We start from the raw sequence: 22,480 nt of genomic DNA on the forward strand, positions 1-22,480 counted from the left end.
TATTGTTTTTAAAAAAAATTTCTTCCAAAATGTTTTTGTTTATAGCGCCAAAAATAAAAAGTGCACAAGTGATCAAATACCACCAAAAGAAAGCTCTATTTGTGTGAAAAAAGTGACATACATCTAATTTATGTACCGTATTGCATGACCGCGCAATTGTCCGTTAAACTAGCACAGCACTGTATAGCAAAAAAATGGTGTACATTTCAATATCTATACCATAGTTTGTAGACGCTATAACTTTCACACAAAGCAATCAATATACACTTATTGGGATTTTTTTACCAAAAACATGTAGCAGAATACATTTTGGCTTAAATTTAAACCTAACTTTGAGTTTACTATATATTTTTTATAGCTGAAAGTAAAAAATATTGTTTTTCTTCAAAATTTTCAGTCTTTTTTTGTTTATAGCGTGAAAATAAAAAGCGCACAGGTGATAAAATACAACTGAAAAAAAGCTCTATTTGTGTGAAAAAAGGACGTAAATTTCGTTTGGGTGCAGCATTGTTTGACCGCGCAATTATCAGTTGAATTAGTGCAGCGCCGAGTAGCAAAAAGAGGCCTGGTCATTAAGGGGGGTAAATCCTCAGGAGTGCAAGTGGTTAAAAATAATTTTCTTTATTTTTTAAGCATAACATAATAAGCTACGATTTGGATCCACAACGCAGTAATGTAAATAAATAGATGTTTCACTTGCAGTGAAAAAAATACAAATTGTTCCATTTTGCTATAAAACACAATTATAAAAAATTACACAGAACATCAAAATGATTCCACAGTTGTGAACACTTTGTGTAGATGGTCACATAAGCAGAGGCCAGCACTGCTGGATAGCATAATACATTTTAGAGTGTATTGAAGGAGGAATGGAAGCTAAAATTATAAAGAAGGCATAGCAAACTGTACAGTAGACATTATGTAGGTATGAGCTATCTTACCTGCCAAAAAATTGTAACTTTGATCAGCCAGGTTTTCTAACCCTGACATCCCAGTCAACAGTGCTGCTAGGATCTGACCTCACTTTTCTTTGCTACAATTAAAACAATCCGTCTTCTTAATCAAGGACTACCCCAGCATGTGAATGGAGAGTGAAAGGGCAGCATCCAGATAAGGTCAACACTCTGCATTCCCATTCTATCAGCCTGCTTTATGTGCAGAGAAGGGAAGTCTGAGTGGCTTAGGGTGCTGTCTTTTTCTTTCCCATTTTAGATCATGCTGTATAGGTAACTACAAGAGGCTAAGGTACAATTTAAATGTATGTAAGGATAATTTAATAAACACACAACTGGTTTAAAAGGAGGTGTTTATATCTGTTTCAGCATTGGCAGGTCAGTTCGAGGTGTGGTGTGGGTCCTGTTAGAAGGAATCACCTGCGAGCCTTATATCATTAGAGCATACTGGTAGAGCAGTCTCTGAATTTTAGTATCCGGTTTGCTCAGTAATTCTGATCTGACTGTAACATCTTTTTATTGTGAAAACTTTGTCACTGGAACAGGAAATGAAGGCATGTTTATTCAATGGGGATGAAGACATGGATAAAAACTTGAAAACAAAGGTTCTAGCCCTTGCCCAATTTTTCCAAAATAAGATACAAAAACAAAACAAAAAATAATCAGTCCTACAGTCCAAGACTATTACCAAGCCAATTTGTTTGATTGTTTGATATATATTAGCTGAAAAGTAATTAGGTTATATTATTACAGAGAACAATTCTGTCAAGGAAGGCACTAAGGTGACCCTTGGGCTAACCAGCAATTTAATGAGTTCATGTGAAAGAAAAACTGGTTGCCTCCTTGGCAACGGATGTGAATAACACTGCTTGGTTTGGTTTTGATTGGAATAGTTAGCCATAGTTCATTCTTAAGCAATCATTAAATCCAAAAATTATGCAAAATAGCTTTTGAAACCCACATTGAAGCTTATACTTCAAAGTTTCCTCTTACTCTGTTAAAGTTTGGGGGGTTGGACACTGTAGGGTTTGTTGGTGGTTGATGTGAATGACGTGGTGGATGATGCAGTGGTTGACGTGGTGGTTGATGCAGTGGTTGACGTGGTGGATGATGCAGTGGTTGACGTGGTGGATGATGCAGTGGTTGACGTGGTGGATGATGCAGTGGTTGACGTGGTGGATGATGCAGTGGTTGACGTGGTGGATGATGCAGTGGTTGACGTGGTGGATGATGCAGTGGTTGACGCAGTGGTTCATGAGTTGGATGATGCAGTAGTCCACGTGATGGCTGCATTGTTGGATGTCTTATTGGTTGAACTGGTATTTCCCGTGGTACTAAACTAGCCCGTGGGAAATTGTACATTACACTGTGAGGAGAGTGTAAAGGATAGCTTGGGGCAGGCAAAACATTAGCAGCAGGTAGAAAGCCTGTGGTGGAAACCACCGTGCTCGGGACCATGGCAACAGGTGCAGCAGCAGCTCCAAAGCTCAGAAATCCTAAGTAGTTTAGCAGTGCTAGAACCTGAAAAAAATTAAAGACAGCTATTAACATTTATATATTTTTAAAATATTATATACCATTATACTCAGGATGTATTTCCTCTAGTCAACATAATTTTGGAAATATTTCTGAAAAATAAAAAACAACTATCCCCATAGTAGCTAGGGTTTATTTTATAATTTAGGTAACAAACACACATCTAGGCACGTGTCACTTGAAAATCTATACAATCAATAATGTTAATGTCCTCACAGTAATACAATCACTAAAGGACTGTAGGTCTGGCACCTTAATATGAAATTGATAATGGAAAGTGTAGGATCTCATGGTTGGCCATAAGGACTGAATCAATAGAATCAATGGTTTATTACATTTTATGGTCTGGTTAAGAAGACAGTGACACTAGGGGGTTTATTTACTAAAGCTGGAGAGTCCAAAATCAGACTCCCTTCTGCATAGAAACCAATCAGCTTCTAACCTCAGCTTGTTCAATGAAGCTTTGGCAATGAAACCTGGAAGCTGATTGGTTTCTATGCAGAAGGGAGTCTGATTTTGGACTCTCCAGCTTTAGTAAATAAACCCCTAGGTGTTAGACTCCTTTCAGGTAAAGCCCTCCTGCAAGTGATGTCAGGGGTGAGTCAGCACATATATATATGTAGACCAAAGTGGGGAGGGGACACAGCAAACTTGGGGCATGGGAGCCATATACCCCACATCTGTGAGCATATAATCTACACATGTGGGCCCTGGACAGGGCAGGAGGCTGGGTGGAGTAGACCTGTGTTCAGGAGAGTCAACTGTAGACATTCTGTCCCTTAAGGAGTTGGGAGCTGGGGTGGATTGCAAAAGGGCCTTTGAAGCCAGGCTGGAGTGACCTGTATGAGGCTGCTTCACTGGACATTTCATGGGAGAAGTTCTCCAGCTATGAAGTGTCTAAAGAGAGCACAGTCCTGTGAGTACTGATCACCCTGGGTACAGGAAAGACTGTAGGGAGATGACAGTGAGGTGCTGCATGTGCTTTCACCTGAGACTGAGGCTCATCCACTATATTTGATTGACTGGGTATGTCAAGCGACTCTGGATTGTAAGTCCTTGTGATGTGACTGTCCTTACCTTTCCCTGAGCAACACCAATAAAGTGCAGTGAAGTTATTTATTGTGTGCACATTCCTTTATTGCGTCTATAGCCAGGGATGTCATGAGGAGTCCTACAAGGAGCAGGGCCACAAGATGGCATAAGGGTCGGCCGCAGTGGGTGGGATTTTATTCTAGCAGGACTGGAGCAGGGGTAGGGGTTTGTGCTTGGGCTCCAAAACTAGCCAACCAAATGGACCCTCTTACACATATGTCTGCATTGTGAGATCTAAGGCATTGCTCCCTTTGACTGCTAGTCTCAGGAGATTTGGAGTGAGATCTTGTGATGCCACAACTGTACTGCTCTTTATTGCAGGTTTTGATATAAAGAAGCAAAGCCCTGCCTCCACTAAGTTGGCTGCCTCCACAGAGAGATACAGTGCAGAACAAGGCATGGTGGGTTCTATTCGCTAAAGCAGATCATATGCGGTATTTAGGTGTCTGGAAACATTTTCCCTAATAATCACATATGATCCTGTAATTGTCAATTCGCTATGCTGTTTTGTGGTATTTACCCCAAAATGCTCAAAAAAGCTCAGTAAATACTATATAAAACAGTGTTAAACTCTGTTCACAAAAGGAAATAAATAAATGCATGCAGTAATTAAAAAGTGGTCCAGGAATGCAATAGTTATGAAATGTGTATGCTTTAACAGATTGTTAAGGAGTCGGCAGCCGGCAGTATCCTTAACAACCAGTAACTGTCATAGTTTTGGTTGGCCGCTCCTTAACAACCATGACTCATCTGCTGTAAACAAGATATTTGGTGGCATTTAAAAATAAAAGAAATAAAATACAGCATGGGGTCCCCTCCAATCCTTTGCAGGCCCTTTGGATCTGGTATGGATTTTAAGGGAAACCCCACTCCAAAAATTACAAAAAAAAAGAAGTGGGGTCCCCACAAAATCCATACCAGACCCTTATCCAAGCATGCAGCCTGGCAGGTCAAGAAAGGAAAGTGTGGGGAGGAAGTATTTCCCCCTCCTGAACAATACCATTGCCACATGCCCTCAACATGGGGTATTGCTTTAGGGCAGGGGGGCTCCCCCCAAAACACCTCGTCCCCATGTTGATGAGGACAAAGGTCTCTTCCCCACAACCCTGCGCAGTGCTGGGGAGGGTCCGCGGGCAGGGGGCTTATCAGAATCTAGAAATCCCCTTTAACAAGGGGGCCCCCAGATCAGATATATATAAATAAATATGGGGTACAGTGTATTCCTACTCATTCACCAAAAAAGTGTTAAAAGTGAGTAAAAACACAGAGCCATTGTTTTCACAAGTCCTTTATTCAAAAACCCCAAAACATAAATGTCCCTGAAGTAGATCCAACGTGAATCATGATGAACGTTGGCTACTGACCTGAACAAAAAAAAAGAGGTCCTCACACGATGCTGGCTGAAAGCTCCTCCTGCTACATAAATGAGGGGGCGGGGCCATTCAGTGACTTCACCGGATGACCCTGCTCCCTTATAACGTCATCTACTTGGCACACTCTAATGTTGAGGGCATGTGGCCTAGGCTGCATGATCAGATATGTGTCTGGTATGGATTTTGGGAGGACATCACGCAATTGGTGGCTATGGATGTCAGTCACCAGGTCCCGGAGATTCCCTGCCGGTACCCGACGATCGTCAGGGAAAGCTGACAGGGGAGAGACATGTGTAAACAACACAGGTCTCTCTCCTGCCAGCAAGGACATGCTGCTATGTATTTCTCTTTCACTTTCTTTTCACTTTCAAGTAAAACACACACAGCACATTATGTAAAACAGCACACAGTACACAGTTAACCCTTTGATCATCCCAGTTGTTACCCCTTTCCTGCCCAGTGTCATTAGTACAGTGTCAGTACTTTTTATTAGCACTGATCACTGTATTAGTGTCATTGGGATATCAGTGGCAGTTAGGCAGTTTCCACCCAGTGTTAGAATGCCCGCCACAGTCCCGCTATCAGTCACTGATCTCCGCCATCACTAGTATAAAAAAAAGAAGAAAAAAAAATCCAGTATATACTGTATAATACCATTTGTAGACACTAAAACTTTTACGTAAACCAATTATTATACGCTTATTGGGATTTTTTTCTAGCAAAGACGTAGCATCATAAAAGTAAAAAATATTGGAGTTTTTTTTCAAAATTGTCTTTTTTTGTTTATAGCACAAAAAATAATAAACACAGAGGTGATCAAACACCACTAAAAGAAAGCTCTATTTGTGGGAAAAAATTACATAAATTTAATTTATGTGCAGCATTGCATGACCGCGCAATTGTCAGTTAAAGTAACACAGCGCCGTATTGCAAAAATTGGCCTGGTCATGATGGGGGGGTAAATCCTCTAAAGAGGAAGTGGTAAAAGCCCCATTAGTTTCTTTTTGTTAGCGTCCTATTTCTCAGTGTTTTACCACTAAACGTTTTATATTCAATAAAGAATTCCTGGCGAATTATGGGTTTTCTGAAGAGACATTACAGCAGCAGTTGCATCATTTCCATTCAAGCAATCTGCCTCACATTAAACATCAGACAGAACCATACAGAAAGATAGACAGAGAGAGAGAGAGGGAAGGGATAGGATTATAGGACTCTACATATACTAATTAAATAATGAATGCATAATTAGGTTGCAACTTACCCCAAATATCCCCAATACAACTAGAATTACCCCTCCAGCACTTCCTAAAGCAATGAAAAATCTGTTGTAGTATGTGAGTCCTTCGCCACCAGCTCCTGCAGCTGAAACATAAAAATAATTAATTTTTGATGTAATCCAATCCATTATATAAATTTATGGCAGTTTGGTATTATCTAGTTATGTTATGGAAAAGATCTGAGGGGTTTCCAGAACTTCTTGGTAACAGCTCAGCCCAGTAGAGTGTTACAGTGCAAGAATACGCTGCCACTCATTAACAATAGGGATGAGCTCAGGCATGTTTGGATCCCAGCCCAAACCCACCTGAGCGATTCTGCTAGTAACCTCACACTGTACTGGGCCAATCACAAGCAGCAGTGGCACCCCCTCATCCACACATATACAAAGGGCGTTCAAGCCAAACTGGGACTTTTATTTTTACATATATAAAGAGAGATATTAGCGTGGTAGTACTACATGCAGTACTAAGTGGCAAGTGTGTCCTATTACTGATAGGTGGTGGCGCACAGTGGTGGCGCACAGTCCAGAGATCGTTAATTAAAATGACAGTGTTAGTGTGTGCCTGGAACAGCATGTGGTGATGAAGTTTCTCGTGAACGAAGGCATAAACCCGTGGATGTCTACAGAAGACTTCAAGCACAGTTCGGTGATGAGACGCTCAGCCACAGTAAGACATTTGAATGGTGTAAATGTTTCAAAGATGACCGTATGTTCATCAGTGATGATCCCGGCCGTGGTGGTTCCCAGCCCACAGCAGTCATTCCTGTGAACATTTATGACAACACCTGATCCTGGATAATTGGTACATAACCTGTCCTGAAATTTCACAAGAAACAAATCTTTTTGTGAGAACCGTGAACACAATGATGAAAAAGAAAAGCAGGCTGGCCTAGGATGATTCAGGCTTACTGACAAATCTTTCTATGCCGAAGCTTTCCAGGCATTAAATGCTGGGAAAAGTGTATAAATGCAGCAGGGGAGTATGTCGAAAGATAAATGCAGTTTCCACTCCTTGAAATTTGTTATCTTATTATATAAACTCACTACTTGACTTGAACGTATATCCTCCTTGTATTTGTATGGCAGCAGAGTGGGGAATGCCTAGCAGGATTACTTAGGAAAACTTAGGAGGATTACTTAGGAGGATTTGAACTAAGATCCAAACATGCCTGAGCTCTTCTCTGATAAATGCCGATTTAAATGAAGAGGTCATTTCAGGGCTATTTGTATGATAAAGAGTGAATGATAAAGAATATTTTTAGCTGCACTAACCAGCATAAAAGACCTTTCATTTATTCTTCAACTCACTCCTTTAAAAGTAGAAAATGTGCGTATTGGGTAATGAGAAGAATACAAAAGTATATTTTCATGTTAGAGAATATAAAATCCTTGTTTTTCTTTAAGAACTCATATTTGCCTACTTAGGGGTTGATTTACTAAAGGCAAATAGACTGTGTACTTTGCAAAGTGCAGTTGCTCCAGACCTTAGTAAATGAGGTAAAGCTCCACTTTGCAAAGAATACCCAATCACGTGCAAGGAAATTTAAAAAACAGCAATTTTGCTTGCATATGATTGGATGATGGAAGTCAGCAGAGTGTCTGCTCATTTGCTAAGCTCTGGAGCAATTGTACTTGCGGAGTGCAACTGCACTTTGCAAAGTGCACAGTCTATCTGTGTTTAGTAAATTAACCCCTTAGTGGGAAATTCTGCACTAAGAGGAAAAAAGAGATTGGATGTGAAATTGTGTATGGACCTTATTATTTAGCCAGAAGACGCTCATTCTTTAAACACAGAGGGTTATGATTAATAGTGATATTTATGTCTTTTAATGAGTTGTGTCCTCAAAGGGCCAACATGAGCTAATGTCCTAACACCAACTGATGAGTAGCCAGCTTCTTAAATGGCTACAATGAAAACAGATATATTTGGCATCTTTCATGGAAACTCTAGTGTCTGATCAGCAATCATTTACTATTGGATAGTGAGTTAGGACCATGGTGCGCTATTTTTGTGCAGAGAAGCAATAAACGGAACTAATAGTTTTTTGGCATATTTAGTGAGCAAACATATCAGGGTACATGTGTCATTTAACATGGCGGCCAAGCATAACCACAAAAGTGAAATATTTTCTTTATTACAGCACTGTGGCTCAAGACATTTATAGCCTTAGTGCAAAGAGCTGTGTCTGATCCAGGGGTGGACTGACAACTCATGGGGCCCCCGGGCAACAGGGGATCATGGGGTCCCTGTGTCCTTGCCCACACCCAAAAAAACCTATGAAGAAAACCAATGAAAGGTACCAGGGGCATCTCATTGGGCCCCCTAGTGACCCAGGGCCCTCGGGCAGTGCCCGAGTGCTCAAATAGTCAGTCCGCCCCTGGTCTGATCACGTGTGATTGCAGTTTGCCTTACTGCTCTGCACTTCATATTGATTTTGGTAATGACTTGGGCCACCCATGGATTTTGTTCCTGCCCACTGACTACCTTGACCTGCTTGTCTCAGATTTGTATTGCCCCATAGACTGCATTGATCTCCAGCCTGTCTGATTTCACCTCGCTGTCTTGCACTATGTCTGGATTTGCTGGTGCAATCTTTGCTTACCATCCAGGCTTTTTCAATTGTTACTCCTCCTGTATTATCAGCATGATATCATCACCATCAATACAGGCCTGAAACAACGAGGTGGCACCTCAATGAGAGTTCTGTGCCCACTGCTGATACACTGAGGGTCCACTGTGCCCCATGAAATGCATACTGAATCATAAATCACTGGGGAGTATAAATGATTTTACACAGATTTAAATATTGCTAAGAACTGTTGAATTATTGAAGAACTTGAGTTGGAAAACCACAACCTTTAGGAAGCTTGTCCTGAGATAAATATTTAGGCCACCATTGCTGATTTTCCTTCAGAAAGTAATACATTCTTTTAGAGAGAATCATTAACTTTTAAAGCCCAACCGTACCTTTATTTATTTATTTTTGTATAATGAAAACAGGCTAAATAACAAGTGAAGTATTGTTCTGTACAGAAAGTCCCGTACATGCAAACGAGTTCTGTTCTGAGAGCATGTTCATAAGTCCAACAAAGTCAGCACTTGCAGGCAATTGCTGATCAGTGTGGTTTGCCAGAATAGAGTCCCCCTGTGAGAAACACAAAGGTGTAGCGGGAGGGAAATGCTGCACTAATATCCCTTGTGTTGGTACAGCGATCTATTTTTTTTCCGTTCAGCCCGCTGGATTGGAGTGTGCGTACCTGGCTTAACATGATTGGACATGCAAACACATGTTCATATCTTTGAAAGTTTGTAACTTGAACGTCTGAATGTAAGGGACTTGCTGTGCTTTCTTTTTAACCTTTGGGCTCATGTACACTGCAGCTGCTAAACTGACCTTCAGGAGCTGTTGAGCGTTTTTTTCAGCAGCCCCTGAACTCTCCTTTATGTTTTCTTATGTGGCTACGTACACATCGTCGTCTACAGTAGTTTACAGGCAGTTGAGTTTACAGTTGTTTTCTTCAATGCACCAAAATAAGTTCAGGAGTAGATTTTACCGGCGTTTCAAACGCCAAATGCGTGTAAACGCTTGTATACGCGGTTAACCGTGTTTACAAGCGCTTGAGTTTAGACATGTTTTTTGACAGGTCCATAGTCAGATGCTGTCCAGAACCTGTTTTCTTCATCAAAAAAGCATGTAAAGCATTTTCCATGGACCTAGTACACCAGTGCAGTCAGTTCCAGGTTTCGTGTGAAGGAACAAAATGGTAGAACGTGCTGCATTATGCTCATGATGGGATCCCTAGTGAATACAACCAGAAAAGACAGGTCATCTCAACACATACTGCTCCCTCTGCTTTGGCTTTCTTTATTTCTCTCAAAATATCTGAAATAGTTAATTATTTACTATTTTTCAGTGCATTCTGGGCATTTGGAAGGTAATCTTTTAAAAACGCTTCTAAATGCAAACGCACAAAAACGTGGTATGCAAACACGGCTAAACTGACATTTTTTTAACCTAGCAGCCAGTTTCCAGCGGTCAGAAGAGTTTTCCAAACACCCCATGTACATGAGCTCTTGTGCTGCAACTCTTTGCCAAACTTCCCTTACCCAGCAACATGCTGGGGATCCAGAGCTCTGCTTTCTCTGCTGTATCTCCAGTGGTCAGGCCCCACCTGGCCCCTGCAGTAATTGAAGCAACACACCAATCAAGCAACTATGATGCTTGGAGCAGTCAGCGTTCATAGCAGCGTGTCTAGTACTCACAAGATGGTGCTATAATACTACTATTTGAATTCACACGGAAAGAAAATGTGAGCAGTTACACCCTTCAAGAGCATGAAATGAAACCGTGTAAACATATGAATCCCTCTGTTCACACACAACTTTGGAGCTGAATTTTGGAGCCCAACTCATTTATGTCATCTGCTGCATTGAGACATGGTTTATCATATTTAGTGTAGACTGGCCTGCACAGAGCCCCACAACCCTACTGAACAAAATTTAGAAAAAATTGGAATGCTCATTGTGAGCCAGCTCTTCCCGTCCAACATCAGTACCTGACCTCACAAGTTCTCTTTTGGCTGCATGGACATACATTCCCACAGACAAAATCATCAGATGTGCCTACTAAATCTAAAACCCATTTTATTATTGCAATGTTGTCAGGCAGCAAAAAACGATAGACTATGATAGGTTTGTATCCTGTTATTTTGTGTAATTTTGTGTTATCTCCAGCACACAGGAGATCCTGACCCCGGCTCACATGCAGAGGACAGCAATCCTGTTCTTCAGCAGTTTTGACACATCTCCTGCACAGAGCTCCCATTAAAAATGCTCATATTTCTTGAGCATCATTGTTGATTAGGACGGGGGGTTGTCAGACCACTGGAGACCCAAACCGCTACACTGTAGAGAGCTGGGATCAGGGTCTCCAGTATGCTGTTGGCAAAGGACAGCATGTAAGAAGGTGCTTACAATGTGGGGCAAAATTAAAATGTTTTGGTTTTTTTTTTTATTTTGCCTGACGTTGTACCAAATCTATGTTTTCTGCCTAACTCATGTTATCCAAAGTTGTGCTTATGTGGGGGTTATTGATGGGTTAACAGAGGCTCTGCGTTTATAGACTTTGTGGTTTCCCAGTCTTTCTTGGCTCTGCCTTCTACCCTGTGTTGCTATAAAAAGGGAGAGGGCTCTGTTGTGGCTGAGCACATGGGAAGGAGAACAAGCTGGGCTATGGACTGATGTAGCTATCACCGCTAAGCAGAGCAACCCCTTGTGGGCACCCATGTTGGGTCCCACCAAAGATCAAGTGGCTTGTCTTAGCAAACAGACTTTATCATGTGGAGAGGTATGAGCTGGAGGCCTGGAGCTAAAGAGGAAGGGGCTATGCTGATAGGTATCTGTAAGAAGTTGTGTATCTGCATCTGAGTTCCTCAGTAAAAGTTCTGTTAACTGTTGAAGTGCCTGGTCTGAGGTTCTTGCTGCAAAGGGGTGCATGCAGGGCGCATGTCAAAGAGGGCTTGTACAAAGGAGATGTAAGAGGGCCAGCATACAAGAATTAAACATGCAGAGGAGTTGGTGGGAGATGCGGCTATATTGCTGTTGCCATGCAGTGGCGCAGAAAGCGATAGAGGATCATCCCTGTAGTGAGGGAGTTGGTGGATTGGCCCCCTCCCTAGCAATTGGTACCCAACATCCTAGTCTGGAGATACACAAGCAAGAGACATTAAGGAAGTGGATCCAAGTCAAGTGTGAAGCTTGTTAGCAACAGAAGTCTGCACTATGTGTGAATGGTGGGAGTGAGGTGACAAGCTATGGCTCTGCTGGTGAAGGGAACACAGGTCATGCAGTGTCCCCTTGGAACTGGTGCATTCATGAGAAAGAGTGTACAGTATCATGGGAAAAGTGCTTAACCCTTAAAGTGTTACTAAACCCAGGACCCTGCATTCACTATTCAGATCTGGTCTCCCACAGTACACACAACATGAAAATGCAATTATTTTAGTAAATATAAACTGCTAAATACCTTTTCTCATCAGCAGTTAGAGCAATCTTGTGACTTCTATCAGTGTCCAGCCGAGCACTAGCTAAAGCTTGTAGGAGGAGTTTTCTTTCTGCTCTAGGAGGATGCAGAACCCCTGACCCTCTGTCTGGACAGTGCTGATTGGCCCTGTGCTGATCCCATGCACTCTCCTAAGAAAAAAAAAACCCTCTCTAGCAATATACACCAAACTGAGCATGTGCATGCCTATGGTTCAATGTGGAGATAAGTAATGGTTGCTTGAAAAAGGGGAGGAACAGAGAAGAAAGGATCAAATAGCATTTTTACACAATGCAGAGGATTAACCCCTTAGGTTCCACAGTGAGTATAACAAGCATGCTTTACTGCACGTACAGACTGGTTTTACTTCTTATAATTATAAGCACTGACACATACAAAAAAAAACCTGCCACATTCTTTACTCACTACTCAACCTGACAGTATACCAATAATAAAGGGAAGACTTTAATTGCCCATTAAGCTCCGTAGTACTCAAAGGCACATTTGAAGCTTTGTTTCCAAAAGTGGTTGATTCTATACGGTAATGATGGAAGCATCAGAAATGGTGTAGGATACAGAATGAGACAACAGAAGGGTCCGGTGTGATGGTAGTGGCAGAGTCTGCAGAAGTACTAGGAGCCACAGAAATTATAAGAACTTTGGAAATAGTAGATGAAGCAGAAATGGAAAACATTGAAAATTATCAGTTCTGTAGGAGTGTTAGAACTGGTTAATGCAGAAAAAGTGGTGAAAGCAGCAGATTCCATACTGTAGGTACAGATATAGTAAGTATAGTATGCTTTAGAAGTATCAGCTGCAGCAGAAATTGAGGGTGTATTAAAAGTTGGTTTTCCATCAGAAGAAATGGCATTAGAAGAGATAAATTCTGCAAATGAGGCAAGAACAACAAAAGTGGCAGATAGTATACAGGGTGTCCTTAAAGTCTGGACACATAGGCAAAATGCATATTGAGATAAAAAAATATAGTTAGTGACAGGGGCGGATTGACAACTCACGGGGCCCCCGGGCAATAGGGGATCATGGGGCCCATACTCAAACCACACCCAAAAAAACCTATGAAAGGTACCAGGGGCATCTCATGGGGCCCCCTACTGACCCAGGGCCATTTGCGGCCGCAGCTATTTATCACCGGGTCCCAGACGGTAATTGCCAGTTAGCGCCAGTGATTACTGAGCATCTGCAATGGGGAGGAAGACAGTTTTGTTTACTAACAGTCTTCCTCCTTGTCGACTCGGGCACACTGCTCTGGATGGCTGAGCAGTGTGCTTACAGTGAAGCACCCCCCCTCCCCCTAGTAAAACACTCCCTACACATAGTTACATAGTTAGCCCTTTGATCACCCCTCATATTAACCCCTTTAGCACTGATCACTGTATTGGTGTCACTGGAGATGTCAGTGACACCAAGTCAGTTCCCCCCAGTGTCAGAATGTCCGCCGCAGTCCCACAGTCCTGCTAAAAGTCACGGATCGCTGCCACTACTAGTAAAAAAAAAAATCCCAGTCTCTATACCGCCATTTGTAAACGCTATAAATTTCAAGTAAACCAATTAATTTACACGTATTGGGATTTTTTTTTAGTAAAAACATGTCGCAGAATACATTTTGGCATAAAATTCTGAAGAAATGTTTTCACTGGACATGTTTAATAACAAAAAGTCCAAAATATTGTTTTTTTTCAAAATTGTCAGTCTTCTTTTTTATAATGCAAAAAATAAAAAACGCACGGTCGATCAAATACCACTGAAAGAAAGCTCAATTTGTGGGAAAAAAAAGGATGTAAATTTCATTTGGGTGCAGCATTGCATGACCGCACAATTGTCAAGTAAAGTAACGCAGACCCGTAACGCAAAAAAATCCTGGTCAGGAAGGGGGGTAAATCCTCTGGAGGGCAAGTGGTTAATGTAGTGAAGGGCCAAAAGAATTGTATGTGTGCACACATGTGTGTATGTATGTGCATGTCGGTGATGTGTCTTGGAGGAAACCAGCTTCAACAAGCAAAGGAAGTGAAGGGTCTCCATCTGATCACAAGTTTTTTTTTTTTTTTTTCGAAAAAATAGAGTCCCTTTTGGTAGTTATATAGAAGCAGTAATAGAGGTAGGTAATGCAATAATACACGAGGAAGCAATAATAGTACCTGCTGCAATAGGAACCAGTGAAGCAGAACTACATAGAGCAAGAGTTAGTTTAAAAAAAAGAGGCAGAAAAGCAGGCTGCACTAGTAGTTGGAACTAAAGTGATAGTCATGATAAGTAAGTAGTAAAGAGTGGTTATTGCTGCACAAGTGGTGGTAGTGACTGCACATGTTACAGCACAGTTTATCACATTAACAATCTGAGGTGTAAAAGATGTAGATTTTGATGTAAGATACGGTATTTATTAGTACCTGTGATATTTGTAGTTGTAGATGAGACCACTGTAAAAATTGATGCTACACTTGTAAACCTTGCTGTAGTAGTAGTTGATGCTCTAGACGTTGGAGAAGCTGTAGTTGTACTTGAGGTCATTGACGTGGATGCTGTAGTTGAGACTGCTGTGCTTGGTGATACTACAAAAGGGACTCCTGTAGTTGTTGGAGCAGCTGTAGTAGTTGGGGATCCAGAAATATTTGGGTTTGCTGTATTCATTTGGGTTGCCGTGGAAGTTGGGATTTCTGTGGTAGTTGGTGCTGCTGTAGTAGTTGCAATTCCAATTTTAGTTAAGGCTGTTGTAGTGGTTGATGCTAATTTGATAGTTGCGTCTGCTGTAGTTATTGGTATTGTAGTGGTTTTTGGTCCAGCTGTAGTGGTTGGGGTTGCAATAGTAGTTGGTTCTGATGTAATGGTTAAAACAGCAGAAGTAATTAGGCTTCTGGTAAAATTTGGTTCTGCTTTGGTACTTGTGGCTGCTGTAGTTGTTGGGGCTGCAGTTGTTGTGGGTGACACTGTAGTAGTAAGGGCTGCAGGGGTAGTTGGCACTGCTGTAGCTGCTGGAGCTGCTGTAGTAGTCTGGGCAGCAGTAGTAGTAGGTGCTAATATAGTAGCTGGAACTGCAGATGCAGTTGGAGCTGCTGTACTATTTTGGATTGCAGTGGTAGTTGGTACTGCTGTAGATGCTGCAGCCATGGTTGTAGTTGGAGCCTCTGAGGTTGTTGGGACTCTAGTGAAAATTGGTGCTGCTGTAGTTGATGGGAATGCAGTGGTAGTTGGTGCTGTTGTGGTAGTCAGGGCTGCTGTAGTTGTTGGGGCTCCAGTAGTAGTAGGTACTACTGTAGTAGTTAGAGCACCAGTTGTAGATGCAACTTCAGTAGTTGTTGGGACTGCAGTGGTAGCTGATGCTATAGATGTTGGAGCCACAGTTGAAATGAAGGCTGTTGTAGCTGTTGGGACTGCAGTGGTAGCTGGTGCTTCTGTAATTGTTGGTGTTGCAGTGGTAGTCATTCCTACTGTAATGGTTAGGGCTGCTTTGGCAGTTGGTGATGCCATAGTGATCGGGACTTCAGTCGTATTTGGTACTGCTGTGGATGTTGGAACAGCAGTGGTAATTGTTTCTGCTGTAGTACTTGGGACTGCAGTGGTAGTTGGTGCTGTTGTGCTAGTTAGCGCTGCTGTGGTAGATGGTGCTACTGTAGTAGTTGGGGATGCATTACTAGTGGGTGCTATTGATGTAGTTGGAGCCCCCATTGGAGTTGCAGTAGCTGTTGGGGCTGCAGAGGTAGTTGGTGCTGCTGTAGTAGTTGGGGTTGCAGTTCTAGTGGGTGCTATTGTAGTAGTTTGAGCCCCCGTTGTAGTTAGGACTGCTGTAGTTGCTGGGACTGCAGTGGTAGTTGGTGCTGCTGTAGTTGTAAGTACTGTAGAGGTGGTTGATTCTTCTGTAGTATTTGGTGCTGCTGTAGTTGTTAGGGCTTCTGGGGTAGTTGGTGCTGATGTAGTAGTGGGTGCTGTTGTAGTAGTTGCAGCCCCAGTTGTAGTTGGTGCAGATGTAGTAGATGGGGCTAAAGTACTAATGGGTGCTATTGTAGTAGTTGGAGCCTCATTTGTGGATGGAGCAGCTGTAGTTGTTGGGACTGGAGTGCTAGTTGGTGCAGCTGTAGTTGATGGGGCTGCAGTGGTAGTTGGTGCTGCTGTAGTTATTAGGACCACTGTGGTAGTTGGTGCTACAGTGGTAGCTGATTCTGCAGTAGTAGTTTGGACTATAGTGGTATTTGGTGTTGCTGTAGTAGTTAGGGCTGCTGTGGTAGTTGGTGCTGCTATAGTAGCTGGGGCTGCAGTACTAATGGGTGCCATTGTAGTTACTGGGACTGGAGTGGTAGCTGGTGCAGCTGTAGTTGTTAGAACCACTGTGGTAGTTGGTGCTGCTGTAGTAGTTGGGGCTGCAGTACTAGTAGGTGCTATTTTAGTAGTTGCAGCCCCAGTTGTAGTTGGTGCTGCTGTAGTTGTTAGGGCTGCAGTGGTAGTTGGTGCTGCTGTAGTTGTTGGGGCTGAAGTACTAGTGGGTGCTATTGTAGTAGTTGTAGTAGGAGCTGCTGTAGTTGCTGGGGCTGTTGTGGTAGTTGGAGCTTCTGTAGTTGTTGGGGCTACTGTGGTAGTTGATACTGCTGTAGTTGTTACGGCAGCTGTGGTAGTTGGTGTATTTGAAGATGTTGGGGCTGCAGTGGTAGTTGATAATGCTGTAATAGATGAGACTATAGTGGTCATTGCTGCTGCTGTAGTAGTAAGGGCTGCTGTGGTAGTTGGTGCAGCTGTAGTTGTTGGGACTGCTGTGGTAGTTGGTGCTGCTGCAGTAGTTGGGGCTGCAGTAGTACTGCGTTCTATTGTAGTAGTTGCAGCCCCAGTTGTAGTTGGTGCTGCTTTAGATGTTAGGGCTGCTGTGGTAGTTGGTGCTGCAGTGGTAGATGATTCTGCTGTGGTAGTTGGGACAATAGTGGTCGTTTGTGCTGCTCTAGTAGTTGGGGCTGCAGTACTAGTGGGTGCTATTGTAGTAGTTGTAGTAGGAGCTGCTGTAGTTGTTGGGACTGGAGTGGTAGTTGGTGTTGCTGTAGTTGTTAGGGCTGCTGAGTTTGTTGGGGCTGCTGTAGTAGTTGAGGCTGCAGTACTAGTGGGTGCTACTGTAGTAGTTGGAGCCCCAGTTGTAGTTGTAGCTACTGTAGTTGTTGGGACTGGAGTGGTAGTTTGTGCCACTGTTGTAGTAGGGGCTGCAGTAGTAGTGGGTGCCTTTGTAGTAGTTGCAGCCCCAGTTGTAGTTGGTGCTGCTGTAGTTGTTAGGGCTGCAGTGGTAGTTGGTGCTGCTGTAGTTGTTGGGGCTGCAGTACTAGTGGGTGCTATTGTAGTAGTTGTAGTAGGAGCTGCTGTAGTTGCTGGGGCTGTTGTGGTAGTTGGAGCTTCTGTAGTTGTTGGGGCTACTGTGGTAGTTGATACTGCTGTAGTTGTTACGGCAGCTGTGGTAGTTGGTGTATTTGAAGATGTTGGGGCTGCAGTGGTAGTTGATAATGCTGTACTAGATGAGACTATAGTGGTCATTGCTGCTGCTGTAGTAGTAAGGGCTGCTGTGGTAGTTGGTGCAGCTGTAATTGTTGGGACTGCTGTGGTAGTTGGTGCTGCTGCAGTAGTTGGGGCTGCAGTAGTACTGAGTTCTATTGTAGTAGTTGCAGCCCCAGTTGTAGTTGGTGCTGCTTTAGATGTTAGGGCTGCTGTGGTAGTTGGTGCTGCAGTGGTAGATGATTCTGCTGTGGTAGTTGGGACAATAGTGGTCGTTTGTGCTGCTCTAGTAGTTGGGGCTGCAGTACTAGTGGGTGCTATTGTAGTAGTTGTAGTAGGAGCTGCTGTAGTTGTTGGGGCTGGAGTGGTAGTTGGTGTTGCTGTAGTTGTTAGGGCTGCTGAGTTTGTTGGGGCTGCTGTAGTAGTTGAGGCTGCAGTACTAGTGGGTGCTACTGTAGTAGTTGGAGCCCCAGTTGTAGTTGTAGCTACTGTAGTTGTTGGGACTGGAGTGGTAGTTTGTGCCACTGTTGTAGTAGGGGCTGCAGTAGTAGTGGGTGCCTTTGTAGTAGTTGCAGCCCCAGTTTTAGTTTGTGCAGCTGTAATAGTTGGGGCTGTAGTACGAGTGGGTGCTATTGTAGTAGTTGGGACTGCAGTAGTAGTTGGTACTGCTGTGGTTGTGAGGGCAGATTCGGTAGTTGGTGTTTCTGAAGATGTTGGGGCTGCAGTGGTAGTTGATTCTGATGTAGTAGTTGGGACTATAGTGGTTGTTGGTACTGCTGTAGTAGTTAGGGCTGCTGTGGTAGTTGTTGCAGCTGTAGTTGTTGGGACTGCAGTGGTAGTTGGTGCTGTTGTAGTTGTTGGGGCTGCAGTGCTAGTGGTTGCTATTGTAGTAGTAGGAGCCCCAGTTGTACTTGGAGCTACTGTAGTTGTTGGGACTGGAGTGGTAGTTGATGCAGCTGTAGTTGATGGAGCTTCTGTGGTAGGTGGTGCTACTGTAGAAGTTTGGGCTGCAGTAGTAGTGGGTGCTGTTGTAGTAGTTTCAGTCCCAGTTTTAGTTGGTGCTGCTGTAGATGTTAGGGCTGCTGTAGCAGTTGGTGCTGCAGTGGTAGATGATTCTGCTGTAGTTGTTGGGACTATATTGGTTATTGGTGCTGCTGTAGTAGTTGGGGCTGCAGTACTAGTGGGTGCTATTGCAGTAGTTGTAGATGGAGCTACTGTAGTTGTTGGGACTGGAGTGGTAGTTGATGCCGTTGTAGTTGTTGGTACTGCTGTGGTAGCTTTTGCCACTGTAGTAGTTGGGGCTGCAGTTGTAGTCGGTGCCTTTGTAGTATTTGCAGCCCCAATTGTAGTTGGTGCAGCTGTAGTAGTTGGAGTTGCAGTACTAGTGGGTGTTATTGTAGTAGTTGGAGCCCTAGTTGTAGATGGAGCTGCTGTATTTGTTTGGACTGAAGTGGTAGTTGGTGCAGCTGTAGTTGATGGGGCTGCTGTGGTAGTTGGTGCTGCAGTACTATTGGGTGCTGTTGTAGTAGTTGCAGCCCCAGTTGTAGTTGATGCTGCTGTAGATGTTAGGGCTACTGTGGTAGATGTTGCTGTAGTGGTAGATGATTCTGCTGTAGTAGTTGGGACTATAATGGTTGTTGGTGCGTCTGTAGTAGTTGGAGCTGCAATATTAGTGGGTGCTATTGTAGTAGTTGCAGCGCCAGTTGTAGTTGGTGTAGCTGTAGATGTTAGGGCTGCTGTTTTAGTTGTTGCTGCAGTTGTAGTTGATGCTACTCTAGTAGTTGAGTCTATAGTGGTAGTTGGTGCTGCTGTAGTTGTTTGGGCTGCAGTACTAGTGGGTGCTATTGTAGTATTTGTGGTAGGAGCTGCTGTAGTTTTTGGGACTGGAGTGGTTGTAGGTGTTGCTGTAGTTGTTGGGGATTCTGTGGTTGTTGGAGTATCTGTAGTTCTTAAAAGTGCAGTATTAATTGGTATTGCTGTAGTAGTTAGGGCTGCTGTGGTAGTTGGCGCAGCTGTAGTTGTTGGAACTGCAGTGGTAGTTGGTGCTGCTGCAGTTGTTGGGGCTGTAGTACTAGTGGGTGATATTGTAATAGTTGGAGCCCCAGTTTTACTGGTAGCTACTGTAGTTGTTGAGACTGGAGTGGTAGTTTGTGCAGCTGTAGTTGTTGAAGCTGCAGTGATAGTTGGTGCTGCTGCAGTAGTTGGGGCTGCAGTAGTAGTGGGTGTTGTTGTAGTTTCAGTCCCAGTTGTAATTGGTACTGCTGTAGATGTTAGGGCTGCTGTGGTAGTTGGTGCTGCAGTGGTAGATGAATATGCTGTAGTAGTTGGTACTATAGTGGTCATTGGTGCTGCTGTAGTAGTTGAGGCTGCATTACTAGTGGGTGCTATTGTAGGAGTTAGAGCCGTAGTTGTACTTGGAGCTACTGTAGTTGTTGGGACTGGAGTTGTAGTTGGTGCAGCTGCAGTTGTTGGATTTGCTCTGGTAGTTGATGCTGCTGTGGTAGTTGGGGCTGCAGTAGTAGTGGGTGCTGTTGTAGTAGTTGCAGCCCCAGTTGTAGTTGGTGCAGCTGTAGTAGTTGGGGCTGCAGTACTAGTAGGTGCTATTGTAGTAGTTGAAGCCCCAGTTGTGGATGGAGCTGCTGTAGTTGTTGGGACTGGAGTGGTAGTTGGTGCCGCTGTAGTTGTCGAAGCTGCTGTAGTAGTTGGTGCTGCTGTAGTAGTTGGGGCTGCAGTAGTAGTGGGTGCTGTTGTAGTTTCAGTCCCAGTTGTAGCTGGTGAAGCTGTAGTTGTTGCAGCTTCTGTAGTAGTTGGTGCTGCTGTAGTAGTTGAGGCTACAGTAGTAGTGGGTGCTGTTGTAGTTTCAGTCCCAGTTGTAGTTGGTGAAGCTGTAGTTGTTGGAGCTGCTGTGGTAGTTGGGGCTGCAGTAGTAGTGGGTGCTGTTGTAGTAGTTGGGGCTGCAGTACTAGTTGGTGCTGTTGTAGTCGTTGCAGTGCCAGTTGTAGTTGGTGCTGCTGTAGATGTTAGGGCTGCTGTGGTAGTTGGTGCTGCAGTGATAGTTGATTCTGCTGTAGTAGTTGAGCCTATAGTGGAAGCTGGTGCTGCTGTAGTTGTTGTGGCTGTTGTGCTAGTGGGTGCTATTGTAGTAGCTGTGGTAGGAGCTGCTGTAGTTATGTCTGTAGTTGTAGTTGGTATAGCTGTAGTTGTTGGGGATTCTGTGGTAGTTGGAGCTTCTGTAGTTGTTGGGACTGCAGTAGTAGTTGGTACTGCTGTGGTTGTCAAGGCAGCTGTGGTAGTTTGTGTTTCTGAAGATGTTGGGGCAGCAGTGGTAGATGATTCTGCTGTAGTTGTTGGGACTATAGTGGTCTTTGGTACTGCTGTAGTTGTTGGTGCTGCAGTACTAGTGGGTGCTATTGTAGTAATTGGAGCCCCAGTTGTACTTGGAGCTACTGTAGTTGTTGGAACTGGAGTGATAGTTGGTGCAGCTGTAGTTGTCAAAGCTGCTGTGGTAGTTGGTGCTGCTGTAGTAGTTGGGGCTGCAGTAGTAGTGGGTGCTGTTGTAGTTTCAGGTCCAGGTGTAGATGGTGAAGCTGTAGTTTTTGCAGCTGCTGTAGTAGTTGGTGCTGCTGTAGTAGTTGAGGCTACAGTAGTAGTGGGTGCTGTTGTAGTTTCAGTCCCAGCTGTAGTTGGTGAAGCTGTAGTTGTTGGAGCTGCTGTGGTATTTGGGGCTGCAGTAGTAGTGGGTGCTGTTGTAGTAGTTGCAGCCCCAGTTGTAGTTGGTGTAGCTGTAGTAGTTGGGGCTTTAGTGCTAGTGGGTGCTGTTGTAGTAGTTGCAGTGCCAGTTGTAGTTGGTGGTGCTGTAGATGTTAGGGCTGCTGTGGTAGTTGGTGGTGCAGTGGTAGTTGATTCTGCTGTAGTAGTTGGGACTATAGTGGTCGTTGGTTCTGCTGTAGTTGTTGTGGCTGTTGTACTAGTGGGTGCTATTGTAGTAGCTGTGGTAGGAGCTGCTGTAGTTGTTGAGACTGGAGTGGTAGTTGGTGCAGCTGTAGTTGTTGGGAGTGGAGTGGTAGTCGGTGTTGCTGTAGTAGTTGGGGCTGCAGTATTAGTGGGTGCTGTTGTGGTTGTTAGGGCAGCTGTGGTAGTTTGTGTTTCTGAAGATGTTGGGGTAGCAGTGGTCGTTGATTCTGCTGTAGTTGTTGGGACTATAGTGGTCTTTGGTACTGCTGTAGTTGTTGGTGCTGCAGTACTAGAGGGTGCTATTGTAGTAGTTGGAGCCCCAGTTGTACTTGGAGCTACTGTAGTTGTTGGGACTAGAGTGGTAGTTGGTGCAGCTGTAGTTGTCGAAGCTGCTGTAGTAGTTGGTGCTGCTGTAGTAGTTGGGGCTGCAGTAGTAGTGGGTGCTGTTGTAGTTTCAGTCCCAGTTGTAGTTGGTGAAGCTGTAGTTGTTGGAGCTGCTGTGGTAGTTGGGGCTGCAGTAGTAGTGGGTGCTGTTGTGGTAGTTGCAGCCCCAGGTGTAGTTGGTATAGCTGTAGTAATTGTGGCTGTAGTGCTAGTGGGTGCTGTTGTAGTAGTTGCAGTGCCAGTTGTGGATAGAGCTGCTGTAGTTGTTGAGACTGGAGTGGTAGTTGGTGCAGCTGTAGTTGTTGGGAGTGGAGTGGTAGTCGGTGTTGCTGTAGTAGTTGGGGCTGCAGTATTAGTGGTTGCTGTTGTAGTAGTTGCAGTGCCAGTTGTAGT

General features: G+C 43.8%; 1 protein-coding gene across 1 annotated transcript in view; it reads right to left on the reverse strand.

Moving 5' to 3' along the window:
• Positions 1 to 711: 711 nt before the first annotated feature.
• Positions 712 to 22,480, reverse strand: part of LOC149460332 (uncharacterized) — a 43,972-nt gene continuing 22,203 nt past the window's right edge. The window contains exons 6-8 of the mRNA XM_089679906.1: positions 14,680 to 22,380; positions 6,216 to 6,316; positions 712 to 2,474 (exon numbers count right to left, since the gene is read on the reverse strand). Coding sequence (XP_089536032.1) covers positions 1,923 to 2,474; positions 6,216 to 6,316; positions 14,680 to 22,380 — 8,354 coding nt within the window. The 3' untranslated portion in view covers positions 712 to 1,922. The remainder of the gene's footprint in view (positions 2,475 to 6,215; positions 6,317 to 14,679; positions 22,381 to 22,480) is intronic.

The sequence above is a fragment of the Staurois parvus genome, unplaced genomic scaffold (genome assembly GCF_062004578.1).
Source record: "Staurois parvus isolate SC_StPar_1 unplaced genomic scaffold, SC_StPar_1.0 ptg000232l, whole genome shotgun sequence".
In the NCBI taxonomy this organism is placed as follows: Eukaryota; Metazoa; Chordata; class Amphibia; order Anura; family Ranidae; genus Staurois; species Staurois parvus.